The sequence below is a fragment of the Kogia breviceps genome, chromosome 9 (assembly GCF_026419965.1).
Source record: "Kogia breviceps isolate mKogBre1 chromosome 9, mKogBre1 haplotype 1, whole genome shotgun sequence".
NCBI classification, from domain to species: domain Eukaryota; kingdom Metazoa; phylum Chordata; class Mammalia; order Artiodactyla; family Physeteridae; genus Kogia; species Kogia breviceps.
This window is the reverse complement of record NC_081318.1, coordinates 44,818,718-44,839,975: the sequence shown is the minus strand read 5'-3', so window position 1 is coordinate 44,839,975 and position 21,258 is coordinate 44,818,718. Positions and strand designations below refer to the sequence as shown.

The following is a 21,258-nucleotide window of genomic DNA, read 5'->3' as shown; positions in this document are numbered from 1 at the left end:
GAGAGTAGGCTGATGCTGGTACTTCATTGGGAAGCAGGCAGGAAGCAGGAGCCTAGCTAGAAAGCAAATCCACACCAACAACCAAACCAGAAGACACAGACCCACTCGTCCATGCTAGACCAGGGAGGAAGTGTGGTCTAGTGGTTATATGTCGGTTCTGGAGCCAGAATGTGTGGCTCTAAATCCCACCCACACCTACCAACTGGTGGTCTGACTTTTGGTAAGTTAACTTTGCGCCTCAGTTTCTCCATCTGTAAATTTAAGGTAATAAAAATTTTTAAATCTCTCAGGATTGCTGTGCAGATTGAATAGACAGCATGTAAAGCATGTAGAAAAGTGCTTGACACAAGTAGTTAGCTACTGTTATTACACACAACGTGACTGGGCAAGGATTAAGAGGAAAACGCTAGAAACTAAAGAGAGGGAGAGGGTGCCTCAAAGGTCCCTGGTGTCAGAGTGGCTTTTCAGTACTAAGGGACACACCTGAGGGACAGCCAGATAAAGTGAATTCCTTCATACAACACAGGGCCTACAGCCAACTACATCTACAAGCAGCACTCAGCAGGATGCTGATGCGGGATCACATCACCTATGACCACAAGGCACTTGCTGGCACCAGACACTGTGCTCACTGCTCCACATGCAGAGCTCCCTTGACTCCTCACAGGTATCCCTCGAGGAAAAGAAGATTTCATCCCATTAAACGGTTGAGGAAACTGGGGCTCAGCTTCCACTGCCTGCTCAAGGTCACACAGCAGGTGAGGAGTGGAGCTGCGACTAAAACCAGAGCTCAGGCACTCTCGCTACACCAGTCAGTGATAAGATGCGGGCAACTCTTCAGACCATGGGGTTGGGCACAGACATCAGACACTGGCCAGCAGGAGGGGGAGCAGCGAGCAGTGCTACATGGCAGAAAGAGGCGAGGAGAAAAGACTTGGAGACCCAGTTAAAAGTCCAGACAACACATTCACACTCCTTTCTCTGGCTAAGTAACGCCTCCCCCAACCCACTCCATGGCACTCTCACCACTCTGCAATTTCCCATAATTCCAGTGGCACCACCAGGTTCAGGTCAAGATACTGCCTTCCACCAGATTAGAGCACCCCACGGAGCCCCCACCCGCAGGACAGGGGATTATTTAGAGCCTGGATTTGCTGATATACTTCTTCATATCCCAAGTCAAACTTATTTCTGCCCATTAGGGTTGATGCATTTTAAACTAAAGGACTGCCCATACCACCCTTCTTTGTGTCCTTTCTCTCACAAACACCCTCCCTGGGCTCCAGGTAGGATGAAGATAGAACGGCTTATAAAACAATGGATGAAAGAAAGATCCAGAGTCCATACTGACACTACAATCTAGAAAGGGAGCAAGAGAGGAAGGAAAGGGAAAGCTCTTATTTACCATCAAATGTCATTTAATAAATGGAGGAGGAATAATACAGTTAGAAATTACCATTGATTCAGGCAAGAATCATCAAGTGATGCTAAAACCATTGCATAAAAGTTTGTTAAGAAAGAGATTATCAGCAGCCGCATAGCACAGGGAGATCAGCTTGGTGCTTTGTGACCACCTAGAGGGGTGGGAGGGAGACACAAGAGTGAGGAGATATGGGGATATATGTATACACATAGCTGATTCATTTTGTTATACAGCAGAAACTAACACACCATTGTAAAGTAATTATACTCCAATAAAGATGTTTTTAAAAAAAAAGAAAGAAAGAAGAGATTATCTTCATCGTCTCAAAGTTATCTCCCCACAGACAACTTATTACCTACAAAGGGCAGTACGGCACCTTTACCGGGGACACATTAGGGGAAACAACCTTAATGAAATAATCAAAACTAACATCACCAGTAATGGGATGATCGACAGCCCTCTTCCAGTGCTGCATGGAGGACGCAACATCTACATCACTTATATAGTATTCCTGTCAACATGAATAACCTGAATCAAATTGCAAGGCAACGATCAGCCAATCCCAAATTGAGAAACATTTGGCAGCACAAAACATGTGACCCGTTTGCTTCAAAATGTTAATGCCATGCAAGACAAAGAAAGACTAAAAAGCTGCTTCAAATTAAAGGAGACTGACAACTAAATGTAATGTGTGCTTCAGGAACGGGTTCTGGATCAGAAAAAAAGATTGTCATAAAAGACATTATTGGAACATTTGGTGAAATCTGAATGTGGGCTATATATTAGATAATAGTATTATATCAAAGTTAAGCTTCCTGAATTTGGTAATTACACTGTGTGTGCAAGAAAGTGGTCTCACTCTTAAGTGATACAAGCTGAAGCTGAAAGGTCATGATGTCTACAACTTAAGGTCAAAAGATTCGAAAAAAAAGATAAATAGATGATAGATTTGATAGCAAGCAAGTAAAAGTGACTCTAGGTGGAAGACAGACAGTTGTTCATTTTACTAGTCTTACAAGTTCTCTGAAGGTTTAAAAATTGTCAAAATAGTTTTTTGAAAAGCAATGTAGGTACCTACCAGTTGGCTTAGAGCTAGACACAAAATCCTGATTCAGTGCTACCCATGGAAACCTAATGACCAAGGAAACTCAGCCCCAACAGGGCCAGACAGGGTCGAAGAATAATTATCAGAACAGTAGAGAAACACAAAATTTAATAAATATAATTCAGCCCCCTGCATACATCCCCTTTCTAATTCTCAATCTGGACCATTTTCAAAGAATGAAACTGATGTACAGATCAAGGTTTGGATCCCGGATTCCAAGTTTGCTATTTGATTCACATCCTCCTGTTTCTGGCTTTGCAGAGTGTGTACAAGTTATACTCTCGGGCAGTTTGCAACGTGTCTGCCTCCGAGTACTTGACCCAATCACCTGAGCCAGAATCATCATCCCTTCCAAAGCAGGACAAGCATGTCTACAGCTCTTGTTCAAATAACCATCCTTCCCCAACCGAGCTGGCCTCTGGGGTCTAGAGGTAATTCATGTTAGCAAATTCAACTCCTGCTGCACTTAACAGTAATCAATAAATGGGGAGCAGCTAGACTACAGTTATGGGGCTGTCTATTCAATAACCATTAGTTGCTACTACATTTAGAAGTAATAGAAAAAACAACGGTCCCTGTTCCAATCCATGTGGGAAGACATATTTTCACAAGTGTCTTCCCCAGATTGTCCATGCTCTTCCTCCACAGGTTTTTAAATCCCATGCTGTTCTCCAGCTCCATTATTCCATCTCTGCTGCCGGGCAGAAAACCTTAGTCTTGATGTTCTGTGTATAGAGCGCAGAGGCATGAAAATATAAATCCTAATTCTGTAATTTAATTAGAAAAAAATATGCAGTCTTCTTTCTGCTTCCCCAAAGATTTCCAAAAGCTCCAAAGATCTCTGCCTACGGAATAAAATTGAACCTTCTTCTCGTGGCAAACAATGCCCTGCCATATTTCATCTCAACCTTACTTTTCCAATACTGCCTCACTTTCACATGCCTTAGACACAAATCCAACAGTTCCTTCAACATATGTCGTGTCTTCCAGCCTCCCGACCCTGGCTAACACCGTTCCTTTTGCTTCCCTTTTATGTCCACCATGATCCAGGCTGGCCTGTTTCAATGGTTACACCAAGTGTCATTCAACATATTCACTGATCCATGTGAGGTCCAGGGGCAAGGGTATGTGCTGGTCCAGTTCACCTCAAGTGGCTCCAGTGCCGGGCATGGGATGTGACTGCAGAACAAGCACTGAGCACTTGAGTGCTGTTATTAGAAAGATTCAATAAGAAGGAAATCTCTCCTTTCCTGCTAGCAAGGGCAGAAACCCTGCCTTAAGGCTGCAAGTGGGAACAAAAATTTCTACAAAGTAAAACACAAGGTAACATTATCGTAAGGTTCATGACATAACCCGGGGTTCCCCCACTGCTGAGGACAGGGATCAATCACCAATCAAGGGATATCCAGGCTTGCATTACCGCAGGGCACAGTTTCAAAGGGTTTTGCTCTCTTTTTATTTAGGGAACCTTCGTTTTACTGCAGAAAAACCAATGAGGTAAAGTCATTCATCACTGAAAGTTTCTAAGGCATAACATATGGTGCTTCTGAGGTATTTCCCAGTGTAGGGTCCCATATCAGTTAGGCCAATCTGTCTCTTTACCTCATCCACCATTAAGACTTAGCCCAAGGCCTGGCCCTGGGGAAGAGGAGGATATAATGTGGGAGAAGCAGGAAGCCAGAGACCCAGTTTTTTGGACTTGGGGGATTATAGGGAGATGAGGCAGACAGGGCAGGAGTGAGACTTCCTCTTCTCTTTCTAGAGGGACATCTACCCATAAACCAGAAGGTCCACATCTGAGTAAATTCTGTGGCCAGTAGAGTCAGGTAGAAGGAGGCTGGGTTTTAGCTTCCCCAAGTTGTCTCCTGGGTTCTGTGTGGTTTGGACAGGCCCCAGAGGTTCCCACAAGCTTCTGAGGTTGAACCTCAGAAGTTACCAGGGATTGTGATTGGGCAGTTGGCCCATGAGGTTGACATGGGGACAAAGTACCCAAGGGCTAAAGGCCAGACCATTTGATCCAGAAGCACATGAGAATCATGACCAGACCTCGATGGGAGGCAAAGCACTGCCATAGAGAGATGGGAGGTCTTCCTTCATTTAGAGAGAACTTCAGAGACTCCTAGCAAACTTCAGGTCTCTGTGTGACCAAGGACAGAAGTTCCTGTTGCTCATCGGGAAGCACGGGAGGTTGACCCACGCTGCACACTGGCAGAGAGATGGAGACGAAGCCTCCAGGAGTATCCGAGCCTCTCCCCCGCCCGACAGTACTGAAGCGCCCCGCTCCTCCCTGTGGGATTCTCCTAGGATGACTCACTCACACTTTGTAAAATGTGCTGCTAGGAGTTATTCTGATTTAGGCATACACCAAGTTGTTGAGGACACCTCGGATGAGTGTCATTCCTATGCGTAGAACCCTGGCTTCCTCAATAGCCTGATGAGAATGTATCTGGCTTGGAAAAGGATACACTCTTAAGGGGAAGTTAGCCTTGGAGACAGGTCCACTGTCTGGCAACCAAAGCATTCAAACCAACTGTACAATGTCCAACATTCTTTAGCATTTCCCTTGTACAAAAGAAACAATTGTATTTGGGGTACGATTTTAAATGCTCCCTTCTCATGTTGTAGTTTCTTTAGTTAATCTCAATGTTTCAGCAAAGTCTCCAGTGGGCAATAAAAGTACAAAAGACTAAAAAAAATTGTGGCCTGCCCCATGTTCACCCCACCACTAGAGCCCATGGGGAAGATGCAGCATCAAATATAAAATCAAGTACAGAAAACTGGCCCAGGATTTCTAGGCCAGTAGCCTTGAAGCTGAAGCTGTGCCCACAGCACAGAGCTGGCAGTGGTGGGCCAGCAGAGGATCGCAGCATGGTGTGAGACTGCGTTAGCCGGGGCCTTCTGAGAAGCAGGTGCCAAGGAAGGATTAGATATGCAAGAAATTTATCAGGGGGAACATCTGAAAGAGAAAATGGAGAAGGAGCCAGAGGAGGCAGGGAGAGGTGAGATGCAGGTCTGACTCGCAATGAAGGAGAGAAGGATGGCAGGTTGGGTGGGAACATCTCAGATCACAGTGCAGTTCTAAAGAAAGTTCACCAAGGAACTTGGAGTCCTCAAGCTGAAGTCACCATAAGAGGAGTCCCGTGTCTCCCAGAAATGGCCACCCTTAGGATCCCTGGCACTCTTAGTCATTGGCTGAAAGTGCCCTTGAGAAACACAGCCATCACAGGGACAAATATCCTCGCACAGAAGCTGGGGCCATGGGTCAAGTACATTCCCTGTGGTCAGAGATGTGAGAGGTGCATTCACATGGCCACCACAGAGACAAACTCCCTCTTTCCCAAAATACTAGTGGAAGGACCAGGAAGAATTCAAATGGAACGGTGTCTAAATGATATATGCTTTGTCAATTTCCAACATTGTAAAATCTGTCTATAAAAACTTGCTTTGTAAAGAGAAGCCTAAATATTTCCCTTGTGGGAAGCCAAAGGTGCAATAGAAACTCTTCTGAGTTTAAAAAAAAATCAGAATTCATTCTTTCATTTTTCCCCTTCACAGACCTGAGCAAAACTCTACTGCTTTGGATTAGCGAAGACTAGAAAGGAAAAATGTCAACTCCAGGGAGACAGCACTAAATCACAGAAGTAGCCCCCCCACCCCACCGAAGTTCCCAGTGGGTGACCAACATATGGTGATAGAGAAAGACATGTGACCAGACTTCCCATGAGCTAATTGGGAATTTTAACCCATGACTCATCCCAGGGTGGGGTCTGAAGCTGCAGGGGTCGCTACCCCACACCAAGCCATATCATCGGCCAGATTGCACGTTTCCTGAAAGTAATCAAGTCAGAAACTGGCTCCTATAAACTGGCTATAGCTGTTGGTGGAAAAATGACTGCCAAAAGCCAAAATGAGGATGAGTTCAATGATTTACTTCTGCGTGGAAAACGCAATCCATTCAATGGGATCTGACAAGGACTTAATCTCATCTGCGGCCGAGGGTGTTGGCTCAATGCAGTTATGCTCTCTGGAACATTTCTTAGTAAGTTATGTATAGAATCAGGAACGCTTTTGCCAAAAGCCCAAATAAGTCCATTCTATGGGGGAAGAGAAGTTCATCAATCCCCCAGTGACTCTCCAGGGAGTGAGCATATTCTTCTTCCAAGTGCAAAATTATCAAAACCTCTGTTAAGTCACACAATTCAAGGTAAGTAACTGAGATGGCCAAGGTGCTGGATGGCTTCAGAATTTCCACTACTGCCCAGGGAGGTCAGGCCAGAGCAAGCCCGGCCTTGCTCACAAAGTACCTACTGGGCTCGTATTCCCAGCCTGGGGCACATTGCACAGCCCAGTCACAGAAGAAGGGAGTCAAGGTGCAGAGGATCAATCCACTCCTAAACAGGATTTTGAAAAACTGGGAGAGAAGGAATTAGGAGCTGTCATATTCATTGCCCACTTAATCCTAGCAACAGGACCCAAGGCCACTGCTGTTATTTCACTGTTTCCATTTGTAAAATGAGGCAACTGAAAATCAAAACCATGACTCAAAATCACACAGTTGAGAAAAGCATTTGCAAATTCATGCCTGTGATATTCCAAAGCCCATGCCTCACTCCTCAGAGGGTGGTCCTTGGACCATCACATCACTTGGGAGCTTGTTAGAAACACAGATTCACAGGCTGCAACCCAGACCTACTGAATGTGGGTCTGCATTTAACAGGATCCCTCAACGAATTTATTGGACATAAAGTTTACCTTAATGGGCTCCTACCAGAAAGGGGTAGGTGGATCAAAAACATAAGTTTGGACTAGAAAAAAGATTTAGTACAATAGAACAGGGTCAGTCTCATAGGATAAGCCTCAAACTATATATCCAAATTGCACATCCAGATTAGTAAATCCGATCAGGCTACCTTATTTCACCAACAGCAAAGCCAGAAGCAGGAAAGCCAAGGTGATGTGGTGGTAGAACATGGTGGACAGGTAAGGCTTTGGAGCCAGGTGGACTGGGTTGAAATTTCCAGCTCTGCCACTTGCTGGGTGGCTTTGAGTAAGTTACTTGATCTCTCTGAGCCTCAGTTTCCTGACCTGCACAACTGGGATAGCAATACACACCTTGCCAGGGTTGGGGGAGATTAAATGAGCAAATGAATGTACAGTTCCTAGATATAGCAGATGCTCGATAAACATTGGTTTTTTGACTTTCAGTACAATCTGGGCTGGGTCTCACCTTTGCAAATGTGCACACTAGAAGCTGGGGAGACAGTCTCAGCAGCCAGCTCTTTCCTGTTCTCTTGGGTCCTCTAGTGGTAAGTACTAAGATTCCGGTCACTAATCAGACTGGCTGGACTGGTTTATCTTCCTTAAGCTTCATGCTCAGCATATTCTCTCATCCCTTTTAAGAAAAACCTGAGCAGAACAAGGTTCAAAGGGACAGGTCGTGAGGAACAAGGAAAACAGGCACCTGGGTACAGTTCCCAGAAGTGTCTACTTTCGAGACACTCAAGCCTTTTTATTTAGTTATGGTTCCCACTTTCCTCTTTTCAAAAGTCTCTGGTTTTGAAAGCAGACTTTTTCATGCCAAGAGGCTTCGTGAGCTTTCAGAGCCCACAGTGTCTGCACCTGGACCCACAAAACCCAAGTCTGATCTTATTCACTCTGTGTATCTGCTCAAAGGCGTGGAGGAGCGGGAGGTGGCTGCCAAGCGCTACCTGCACGTGCGTCCCCAGCTGCTGCCCGGAAGGATACCCCCACCTACCACACCCACTTCTGCATCAGTTACAGAAGCTGGTAGAAGAGGTGCCCTTGGGACAGAGTATCTCCCACAGGTGGAAGTAGCTGAGGGCAAGGGTCCCAATGAGGGTCCCATGGTCTGACTGCCTCAGGAACAGCTTCAGCACCAATAAAGAGGCATTTCCTTGCCCAAGCAAAAAAAAAAAAAGATGACCATATTTTGTGGCCCCAAATTCCAAATGCCCTCCAAGTATGAATAAGGAGAAAGAGAAGGGAGTGGGCAAAGCTATCACTTCTCCCCTGTTGCTCGGTGGTAACGATCCCGCAGAGGAGCTATGAGGACAGAGGATGTCAATTCACAAGAACCACGTGTTCCTCCACAGCAAACAAGACTCTGCAGAACTGCAAAGGGCAGGATGTTCACAGTCACATGCCCGGATCCCTTAATTGTGTGTGGGGTTGTGTATAAGTGTGTTCACACACACACACACACACACACACACACACACACACACACACACACACACGGCACGGTGGCTGAGAGACTGAATTTCAGAGTCAGAAAAAAGAACCCAACACCTCAATCTCAGCAAAGGGACAACTGTACTGCTTGGTTAAAGAAGTTATCGTAGGGACTGAGAGTGCTGATCATGGATGCACCTGTGAAGTTTAAAACTGTAGGAGCATAATGCACTGGTCGTCCTAGATTTTCCAGAGTCACTAATATTGGAGTCAGCAATTACCAGGTTTTTTCACTCCTGGAGTAAAAAGGGAGGTGGGGGGGAACACACTGTGATATATTCCTATCACACATTTAATATCCAGCTATAACTCATTCCTTCTCTGCAATCCAAAAGGCATCTAGAAAACAAGTGGTACTATTACAAGGGCAACCTTTTTTTTTTGAATTTTATTTTATTTATTTTTTATACAGCAGGTTCTTATTAGTTATCTATTTTATATATATTAGTGTATACATGTCAATCCCAATCTCCTAATTCATCCCACCACCCCCACCCCTGCTTTCCCCACTTGGTATCCATACATTTGTTCTCTACATCTGTGTCTCTATTTCTGCCTTGCAAACTGGTTCATCTGTACCATTTTTCTAGATTCCACATATATGCGTTAATATACGATGTTTTTCTCTTTCTGATTTACTTCACTCTGTATGACAGTCTCTACAAATGATGCAATTTCATTCCTTTTTATGGCTGAGCAATATTTCATTGTATATATGTACCACATCTTCTTTATCCATTCGTCTGTCGATGGGCATTTAGGTTGCTTCCATGACCTGGCTATTGTAAATACTGCTGCAATGAACATTGGGGTGCATGTGTCTTTTTGAATTATGGTTTTCTCTGGGTATATGCCCAGGAGTGGGATTGCCGGGTCATATGGTAGTTCTATTTTTAGTTTAGTTTAGTTTTGTTTTTTTGCAGTATGCGGGCCTCTCACTGCTGTGGCCCCTCCCGTTGCGGAGCACAGGCTCTGGACGCGCATGCGCAGCGGCCATGGCTCACGGGTCCAGCTGCTCCGTGGCATGTGGGATCTTCCCGGACCGGGGCACGAACCCGTGTCCCCTGCATCGGCAGGCGGACCCTCAACCACTGCACCACCAGGGAAACCCGTACTTTCAGTTTTTTAAGGAACCTCCATACTGTTCTCCATAGTGGCTGTATCAATTTACATTCCCACCAACAGTACAAGAGGGTTCCCTGTTCTCCACATCCTCTCCAGCATTTGTTGTTTGTAAATTTTCTGATGATGCCCATTCTAACTGGTGTGAGGTGATACCTCATTGTAGTTTTGATTTGCATTTCTCTAATAATTAGTAATGTTGAGCAGATTTTCATGTGCCTCTTGGCCATGTGTAGGTCTTCTTTGGAGATATGTCTATTTAGGTCTTCTGCTACAAGAGCAAGCTTGATTCTTCTCTAAATTATTTCTTGATAAGTAAGCTGTTCCCACATTTTGCTTATAATAACTTATCTGCAACAAATCTCACAACCGACGTTACTACCACAATTAAGGACAACTGCATTAGAGAATATTTACCCTCTAACATTGCTGTTGAAATCAACTATCTTCTTTGGAAGAAAGGATGGTTCCAGGATAGCACAGAATTGTATTAAGGAGACCAGTAAATGAACAACAAATGCCAATACATTTCTGGCTTCCACTGCTATAGGACTGGCATATTTATACCTACTATGTTTTTCCTACTACACACCAAGTGCCACAAGGAATCAGAAATAAATCCTGACCTTAACAAACTTAAAACTTAATCTCTTTCTGGAACCAAGACATTGGCACATAATACAACTAGCAGATCAAAAGAAGTTCATGGCCATCAGTACCTCTATTAAAGAGCACAGAGGGAATGCAAAGAGAAGGGATGATGGTAATGGAGTTGGGCTAGCAAATAAGAGGTTCTTTTCACGGGAGCAGCTCTTTAGCTATTCACTGAAGAAGACAATGAACCTGGTTTGAGGTGGAAGGCGTAATTACCAGAAGACAGTATATGAAGGGGTTCACTCCACCAGAGACACTTGGAGATGAGAACACACAGACCATGAGACCCATTCACCCTCCCCTCTTCCTCCCACAGTCACTTGCAGAGAATCATAGGTTCATAGAATGTACTTCTCTCTACTTGAGTGGTTTTTATTTTATTTAAACCTCACAATGCAGTAAACCCTTACTAGGAATAAGAAAAGCATTTGCCTTGCAATTCTGGTCCCGCCACTGCATCAGTCACATTATATAAAGAAATCCAAACCCCTATTCATCACTCCTTTTCAGAACTCATCTATAATTCAGTCCACACTAAGAACCTTCACACAATGAAATGGCTTTTACTGGGCGATTACACACATCACCCGGATGCAAAAGAGAGCACATTTTTCAAGTATATTTCCTGGACTCCAAATCCTGTCTGATTTGTTTGAGGGAAGAAAAGGGAAGCTTACATGTACTACTAGCCATGTGGAGAGTATGAAAGCCTTATATAATGGAAAGAAAAATGAAAGAAGTAAAATTAGAATAACAGGGGGAAAGGAGGGGAGGAAGGCAAGCTGGCGAAATCATTAAATCTTAATTTCTGATACCAGTACGACTGCGTATTTCAAAAGTGAGTTTGAAAGACCCATTCAGAAAAAAGAATCACTTTTCTATACCGCATCCATACCCAGACTGATTTTTATTTAATACAGGTGAGAAGGTAAGGAGGTGCCTCATGATGGAAGTGGAGTACAATACAAAAAGAAAACACCAGAGAACTTTGCGGGAAAACGCAGGACTAAACGATGAACAAGAACAGAGTCAACAGCCACCTGGGAAACCACACAAGAAGATCCGCTCTTCATTTCAGAAGGCAGCAGCTCTCACTTCTCTTACAAGTAGAAAACTTCCTCCAGCAAGGGACTCTAAAGGCACGGGGCTGAGTTAATTCCCACCACGAGCTTTTTCCCCTGTGAACTTATCTCCCTGCGTCATCCTCCTTTGAAGCAAAAGACTCATTAATCCAATTCAAATTGCCAATGTCAGTAAATCCTTTGCCTCAGCATTTAAATGCCAATACCAATTAAATACCAACAGCAACTTAACTACTGATATGGTCTTCACTACATTCAGGAAATCCAGCCAGAAGTTTAGAGGGCATTACTTCCAACACTACTTCATCAATTCTAATTTATTTAGTGCAGAGAAATGAGGTAATTTGCTGGCCACGCTGACATGGCATCCAACTGGACTGAAATAACTCCACAAGCAAATAAGAAGGAACAAACTGAGTTGCAATCCACCAAACCTGAAGGACGTTTTCACCAAGGCTTCCGGGCTATCAAGCTGAGGCAATTCATCAGCTAGGATTTCCTCTGGTGGCCGGGGGTCATGGACAATCGTCGGCCGTGGCTTCTCCTGGACATTCCCTGTGAGACCGTCGATGAGGGAGTTCCACAGACAGTTCTGAGACTTAGACCCTGAGGCATGAGGGGGAAAAAGGGGTGCAGGTGAGTTACCAACCAACTCCACGGCCTGCCTTGCCCAACTCAGGATTTTCAAAAGCAGAGCAGGAACACTGACATATCTTTCATGATCTCCACCAACATCAGAGGGCTCCAGAAGGTTTTGGTCAGGCAACTTATGTAGTAACCAGGATTTTTTAAATTCATATACAAAAATAGGTTAATACTCTGAGCATTTTAACTCACAGCTAAGCATTATGAATATATATCCTGTCTCATTTCAGTGGTAATCAACTCCAACTCCTGACAGAGTTGTCGGTATTTACTGAAGTATTTATTCAGCAACTGGAAGTATACAAAGGACTACTACTTCAGAGAACAGCAGGATATTTAGGCACAAGCCTCCCCTGTGAACTTATCTTGACTAAGGCCCAAGTTTCAAGACTGTATTCTGTGGAGACATCCACCCCAAAGAGGGCCCCCTGTCTAAGAACTAGAACCCACTACAGGCAGGTTCATTCTTCTGGAAGATCAAGACTCAAGGAAAACTACATTGGATGTTTACCAATACCCTACCCTACAAACACTTCAAACGTATGAGATGAACATTAAAGGCAGACATGAAGTAGACATGGTGCCACAAAATAGGGCCTGATCAGCCAGGTAATCAAGGTCAATATCAACAGTGATAAGTTATATGCTTGATATGATGTGATGAAAATGGCACTTTACCTCCATGGTCTTTCTCCCCAAGATATATAACCCCAGAGTACTAAGCATGTTTCTATCTTCTGTAAACTTAATACTTTAACATCTGCCCTACATGTATATCCCAGACATGCCCTGTTTGGACAACCAGAAAATACACCTGAGTCCTCTTGCCTTGGCCTCCTGCCTCTGTCACCTCCCCTCCATTCCTCAGGAAGAGTCCCCCCTCCAAGGGGCATGCTTTTCAGATATAAGCCAACCAAACCAGCACCACACCCCAACACCTCCCTCACCAAGCTTTCACATCCTGAGCCACTCTCCACCGGCCCCAATAACCCCAGACAGGTACCAGACATCTAGGGACAGTCCCTATGCCCCAGAGCCCACTAAAATTATTCAAACTAGCCAATCCCAAGCCTGTTTACCTGGCAGAACCCATTCCTTCTTGCAGAAACCACAGTAAAGACTCTTGCCCATGGGCTTCCCTGGTGGCACAGTGGTTGAGAGTCTGTCTGCCAATGCAGGGGACACGGGTTCGTGCCCCGGTCCGGGAAGATCCCACGTGCCGCGGAGCGGCTGGGCCCGTGAGCCATGGCCGCTGAGCCTGCGCGTCCAGAGCCTGTGCTCCGCAACAGGAGAGGCCACAGCAGTGAGAAGCCTGCGTACCGCAAAAAAAAAAAAAAAAAAAAAAAAAGACTTGCCCACAGTTCCGCCCTCCCTCCGCCTCACAACAACAGCCCCAATGCTTCTTAGCGTGGCCTCTGTGGTATGACGTGTACCCCCTCTTTTGGGATCTGTGAATACTAACAAACTATCTTTTCAATGGCAGTCATCCCCTGATCTGTTGGCCTTACCACACCTAAAAATAATAAAACCCATTAAAACACTCAGTCTAGTCATAGGGTAAAGACAAATCCCAACTGACAGACACTCTGCAAAACATCTGACCAGTACTCCTCAAAACCTACAAGGTAATCAAAAAACAAGGAAAGTCTGAAAAACTGTCACAGCCTAGAGGAGCCTAAGAAGACATGATAACTAAATGTAGTATCCTGATGGGGTCCTGAAACTAAGAAAGGACATTAGAAAAAACTAAGGAAATTTGAATAAAGTATGTACATTAGTTAATAATAATGTATATCGATATTGGTTCATTAATAGTGACAAATGTACCATACTAATATAAAAGCTTAATAATTGGGGAAACTGGGAATGGGGTATTTGGGAGCTCTTTGTACTATCTTTGCTAATCTTCTGTAAATCTAAAAATGTTCTAAAATTAAGAGTTATTATAAAAATACAAATAAGTATTAAAAATAAATAATAAAAATAGTTAGCATTTTAAATGTCTATGAGCAAGTTACATTTTTAAGGTAGAGACTGAGGGCATGACCACTATCATTACCCAGTTACCATTGGCCGGTGCTGGTTATCCTCTTCCCAGAGGAAAGAAAGCCTTTATCTTTGCTCAGATATACTGTCAGGTCTCTGAGTCATGCACCCATGGAGCTGTGTCCATCCAGAGGGGGCTGGCTTTTTCTATCCCATCCGTGCAGAAGGAGGACCTTTTTCTAATTCACACAAAGACTCTTTATGGGGCATGAGGAGGTGGGCCTGGAGGGGTAAGGAGCAGTGCCAGCTAATGCACATGCATGTGATCGGTGGGTAGAGAACAGATTCGTATGCTCGTGGGGATGCCTCCCTGATCAATCATCCACAGCCCACAACAGAAGAAATCACCATAGTTTGTTGTGCCTGAAGGTTGTCTCTGCAGCTAAGATCAAAAGAACTTCACACACAAAAGGGAGCACCTCATGAGGACACCTGAACCTTCACCAAGGACACCCATGGGTCTGAAAACAATTCTTTTTTTTTTTTTTTTTCTTTCGGTATGCAGGCCTCTCACTGTTGTGGCCTCTCCCGTTGCGGAGCACAGGCTCCGGACGCGCAGGCTCAGCGGCCATGGCTCACGGGCCCAGCCACTCCGCGGCATGTGGGATCCTCCCAGACCGGGGCACGAACCCGCGTCCCCTGCATCGGCAGGCAGACTCTTAACCACTGCGCCACCAGGGAAGCCCTGAAAACAACTCTTTTAATGACCATGGTCACGAATGATCCTTGGGGGTGTCCCACATCCAAAATGCTTTTGTGTCAATCCAGAGAAAATTAAGGCACATTAAGAGCAGAAAACAGAGCCCTCCAACTCCTGAAATGCAAGACAGCTTTTTCAAAGTCCTAAACACATATCTTAATAAGATCTGGTCCTATTAATGAAAGTCTGGTTTTGTGTTAACGAAGGTCTGGTTCTAGGAGGAAGACAAAAGCAGCAGCCTGTTTTCTTAGATTTGATCTAAGAGAAGAACTTAAAATAAACTCCCTGCCTATTTCCCTTCATTCTTTCATTTACTCATTCAATATACAAATTTTGAATTCTCTAAATATGCCAGATTCCATTCTGGGCTCTCGAAATAGACAGATGAATGAGACTAGTTCCCTTGGGATGAGTCAGCCTATAAGCAATCACAATAAATGGGCAATGCACCATAACAAAGGGACAAAGAAGTGCTAGAAGGGGCAGAGGAGAGCTCCCCCACTCTGCCTCAGGGCCCTGGGGAAAGCCACACAGAGAAGGAACGTGATGTCTGATATGGATCTAAAGCAGGAACAGATGTTCAGCAGATGGGGAAGAGAGAGAAGAGCATTCAGTGCAAATAGCATGTGCAAAGGCTCCGCGGCAGAACAAAGCAGCTCGAGAGAGAGGACAGTGACCAGAGATAAGGCCAAAAATTGGTTGTATAGGGACTTGAATAAAATGCTAATCATTTTAGAATTTCTTCTGTAGGCAAAAAAGAACTAAAGATTTTTAACCAAGGTTATGGTGACATGACCATTTCTGTGTTCCTGAAAGGAAACTAGGCTGCTGTAGAGTAGTGAACCCATGGGGACTAGCAAGGCTATATGAAGAGGTCTGTGAATCCACTGTATCTGTAGATGAAATAACGAAGTTTATATATACAACTAATTTTTAAGTATATATAGATATGATTAATAAATTAGAAATTTATGTAAAAGCACTAATGAATGCATAATAGGTTTTTCATTTTCTCAGTCAGTGAATCAGAAGGGTCATGTGATCCAAGCTATCTGTCCATCAGGGGTCAGAGATGGACATGCAATAACACCTTTAGAAGTGGTACCAGCAGCTACAAAGATACACTGGCAAGTTTAAAAGAAGACAGCTGCTATGGAGAACAGTATGGAGGTTCCTTAAAAAACTACAAATAGAACTACCATACTACCCAGCAATCCCCCTACTGGACATATACCCTGAGAAAACCATAATTCAAAAAGAGTCATGTACCAAAATGTTCATTGCAGCACTATTTACAATAGCCAGAACATGGAAGCAACCTAAGTGTCCATCAACAGATGGATGGATAAAGAAGATGTGGCACATATATACAATGGAATATTACTCAGTCATAAAAAGAAACGAAACTGAGTTATTTGTAATGAGGTGGATAGACCTGGAGTCTGTCATACAGAGTGAAGTAAGTCAGAAAGAGAAAAACAAATACTGTATGCTAACACATGTATATGGAATCTAAAAAAAAAAATGGTTCTGAAGAACCTAGGGGCAGGACAGGAATAAAGAAGCAGAGGTAGAGAATGGACTTGAGGACATGGGGAGGGGGAAGGGTAGGCTGGGACAAAGTGAGACAGTGGCATTTACATATATACATTACCAAATGTAAAACAGATAGCTAGTGGGAAGCAGCTGCATAGCACAGGGAGGTCAGCTCGGTGCTTTGTGACCACCTGGAGGGGTAGGATAGGGAGGCTGGGAGAGAGACACAAGAGGGAGGGGACATGGGGATATATGTATATGTATAGCTGATTCACTTTGTTATACAGCAGAATCTAACACAACAATGTAAAGCAATTATACTCCAATAAAGATGTTAAAATAATAAAATCTTTAAGATTAATTTTAAGTTACGTAAATTTCACCTCAATAAAAAAAATATATAAAAAGGAAGGGAAAAAAAAAAAAGAAGACGACTATGACAGAAGCTATAAATAGGATTCACTCAACATTCATTCCCAACTCCCTTTTTACTTGCCTTCCTCTTCCAAAGAGGCTAGAAAACAATATACTCAATTTCCCAGCCTCCCTTACTGCTATGGCTAACCATATGTTATAATTCTGGCCAACGAAATGCAGGTGGAAATCCCTGGGACTAGTGTCTCTGTCCCAATGAAAAAGTAAAGTCTCAACAGGAGAAAAACATTTTTGTCCCTTTAAATTTTGCCTTTCCTATTTTCCCCTTTGCTTTTCTTTCTTCTTCTTACTGGAAGGTGAATGTGTGTTAGAGCTACAGCAGCCATCTCGTGACCATGAGGTGACAAGCATTATGACAAAAGCTTACATCTTGCATATGGAAAAATAGAAAAGTGGAAAGAATCTCAATCCCCAACAACACAGTTGAACAGCTTCCCTGGTCTCCCTCATCTCCAGATTTCTAGATGTGACACATATGAATACTGACTTATTATATTCTTAGGTATTTGGTTGTTTGTAGCCAAATGCTTTCCTAAATGTTATATGTGTGCTCAGCATATTAACATAAAGGTGCTCCCCATATCCAAATGATACACCCTCTATAAAGTACTAAGAACTGACATTTTAATAAATCCTCCAATTATCTTGTGAAAGGCATAACTATACTGCACAGTTTTCTCATGTTAAAATTATTAATTTGTTAAATGCAAACAGTTATAACACACTACAATTTTTATAGCTTATTTTGGCATTTCCTCACATTTTTTAATACTCTGGGAAACTCAAAAAATGGAAATGGCCTGGTTCTCTTGACCTTTGAGAACCCAGAGAACAATCACTCTCATGGGATAGTCTTTGATTTGGTTTTTGTTTTGTTTTGTTTTGTTTTTTAACTTAAGAGAGGGGTGGTGTTTGCTCAAAAAAATGTTGGGAACCAGCAATACAGAGGATGTTCCAGTTGGGAGGTGTGCATGAGCCTAGAACTGGGTGATCAACCAAAAGGCAAATTGGCCGTGAGAAAATGAGGGGTCTGGAAAAGCACAGTGATAATGAAGACAGAGAGAAACAGGTGGATTTAGGAGATAAGCAAGTAGAATCAGTAGGATTTGGTAACTGATTGGGTGTAAACGATGAAGAGAGAAGTGGCAAGATCGATTGAGGTGTCTGGTTAAGCAGCCAGGTAGACTGTGATGCCGTTAGAAAATGCTGGGGGTGGAGCAGCTCGTGGGCCTGCAGTTGAACCGTGCTCTGAAAAGCTGTATTTCAAGATAGAAAATATAAGCAAAGATTCCCTCCATATTCATGAAGAGGAAGCACACAGATGATGAATACGTGATTCAAATGAGAATATTCTATTTCAGCAAACACTTCTATCATGACTGAGATAAGAAAATTTCACAGCAGGATAAAATGGGGAATAAATTACCCTTCTCACTGAACCCAAACAATAATTTTTTTAAAACTATAATAATAAATGTTTTAAAGAAGGGCAATATCAAAGCCCCAGCCCTGTCCTGGAGTGTTCCAGCCATTATCTGACTTGATAAAAGCTGTAATTTAAGTAGAACTTGGGCTCCACCCACAAGGATCTAATTATAACAGCTCATTAGTACCGTATCACCTATAACCTGGCCTAAGGCACAAACCCGAGAGAGATTCAGGAAGCTGGCATAACACGAGGCATTATAAGGAGAATTTTGCTATTTCTGTTTTAATCTCTTTCAGAAGGTAAATTATTGACAACAGTCTGCTGTACGTGAACAACACAGCACAAAATGGGAAGACAAGAATAGTGGATATGCCTGGGGCATGAGTCCACTGATACATGCCAACCATCAAACGAAGGGGATTTACGATTGTGCCCCCAATACTCTAGCACAGTGTGGAGCACTTTAGAGCTCTGTGCTGAATCCTTCAAGACATATGGAAACTTATTACACCATCCCTGCCCTCAAGAAACTTTGGAGAGGCAGAAAAATGCGAGGCAGCTACTGAGTGGTTCAGACTAGAGCCAGTCTTCGGAAAAATAAATCTGTTTTCCCCTACCCCTCATCCCATCCCCTTCATAAACATTGTTAAGAAAAATGGTTAAAGACTTGAAATGGACAAAAAAGTTTAGTGAATATCCTGTCTAGCTTACCCATCTCAGTTATCTCCATTTTCTATTATCTTGTAGCTATTTCACAGTTCTGAAAATTGGAGAAAACTAATAGTAATGCAAATGATTTTTGGTTTTAGAAATGTAAAGTTGTCCCATGGAATGCAATTAATTATTGCCCTGTATATATGATGCATTTTGCCAGTTTTACATCTAATAAGCAAATTCATCTCAGCTTTCCTGACAGATTTGTATATTTGCTCTTTGGATTCTCCTTCAAACCAGTTGTAACATCTTACTGGTTTCTTCATCAATTAATGAGTTAAATAAGATCTTTAACATATATTCACTTTGGATTCTTAAGATTTTTTAAAATTATCCTTTAGCAATACCAAAGTCCTCATGCTGTCCATAACCAATATTTGCTGCACCCCTTGAGAAATTCCTATAATTAACCTAACCATACTAGTCAATTGAATTAACTATGCTACATATATATAATGAACTACTAATATCCCAAAGTCTGTAAACTGATGAGGAGTGATTTCCAATATGTATTCTAAGTGGGGAAAAAGCAACATGCATGAGTTGTATATTATGCTATCTAGTATTTGATAGTGTATTATGCTATCTCTGGAGTAAAAGATAGGGGAAATGTCTTTGCATATTTTTGCAAAAAGACAAACAAGAATAACAGACTAGAAACCATGAAAATGGTTATCTACAGGGGGATGGGCTGAGAGTAGGCAGAATACACTAAAGATGACAGAAAGACTTTGCATTTGCAGATAGTTTTTACTTTTGAACTATGCAAATGTTTTAATATTCAAAAAGAAAATCAAATCACGAAGGAATAAAGAAATCCTAAAACTGAATACAAACAGAAACTATCAAATCTGTGTATCAAATTGGTAACATAACCATAATGGAAAACAAGAATTAATTTAAATATCTTTTGAATACCGTACTCCAACTATACATCCTCAGAGACCAATTCTAAGGGCACACACACAAACATATACTCCGCAAAGAAATCTTGAACTTCCATTAGCAGGTTTCTAGTCAGTAGTAATCATAAAGTAGTCATCTAAACTGTCATACATATCGTAGGAAAGAGCAAATGAGCAGCTGTCATGAGGGTTCAGGGATCCAGAGTTCTCACTTCAGGAAAAGGAAAATACAAGTAAGCAACAGGAGAATATGAAGAAGAATCTCGTCGTTTAGGATCTGAATTAGAACTATCAGTATGAACTTATGATTGTTCTCAACAGGCCTTGAAGAGATGTTTGCTGAGTAAATTAATTAGTAATGACTGACTATTTTTTAAAAAATAAACCTTTAAGGCAAAAGGTGAACAGAATGGTTTCAACAATTTTAAGTAAAAAATATATCACAGGAAACATATTAAGAGTGAAACAAAGAATACCACCATATCCAGAGAAAGGGGCCTTTCTTAGCCCATCCTGAATTGCTTCCAAAGTAGGGTCGTGGCCTAGTTTCCTTCTAGAAAGTAGATCCTGAGACAAGGGCTCGTGGCAAGTAGGTTATCTGGAAGTGATTTCAGGAAGGAGTGGAGGACAGAGAGAGTGAATCAGGGTACAACAAGGGAAAGATAGCACACAGGTGCAAAACTGAGCTATCACCATGGCTGGTTATTAACCATGTTTTAATCAGTACATTGACACCATTGGTCAATTTAGACCACTGACATTTAAATGATTATTTATATAATCAGATTAATAGCTACAATATTTATTACTGTTTTCTCTTTGTTGCCTTTGTTTTCTGTTCTTATTTTTGTCTTCCATTGTTTTTCTGCCTTTTATGGTTTTAAATGAGCATCTTACATGATTCCTCTTTCTTAGCATATTGCTTATTGTTATTTTTTTAACTTTTCTTAGCTGTTGCCCTAGAGTTCACAATATACATTTACAGCTAATCCAAGTCCACTTTCAAATAATACCATACCCCTTCACAGGTAGTTTGAGTACCTTATAATAACAAAATAATCCTAACTCCTCCCTCCCATCTCTTATACTATTGCTGTCAGAGATCTTCAGAGGAGCTGTAGGTGACACTCAGAATGATCCTCGCGAGGAATGGATGAGACGGCATTTATCTACAGGCTCTCATCCCATGGACAAGGGTAACACCATAGGG

At 42.6% G+C, this 21,258-nt stretch overlaps 1 protein-coding gene across 15 annotated transcripts in view; it reads right to left on the bottom strand.

Annotated features, from left to right (window-relative positions):
- The window catches only part of PDE1C (phosphodiesterase 1C), a 701,054-nt gene that overhangs the window by 469,791 nt on the left and 210,005 nt on the right, over positions 1–21,258 (bottom strand). For all 15 annotated transcript variants that reach the window (XR_010842164.1, XR_010842165.1, XM_067042382.1 and 12 more), the window contains one exon: positions 12,073–12,244. Coding sequence is in view for 13 of the 15 variants with exons in the window: in XM_067042382.1 (XP_066898483.1) it covers positions 12,073–12,244 (172 nt within the window). In the remaining 2 variants the exon portion in view is untranslated. The remainder of the gene's footprint in view (positions 1–12,072; positions 12,245–21,258) is intronic.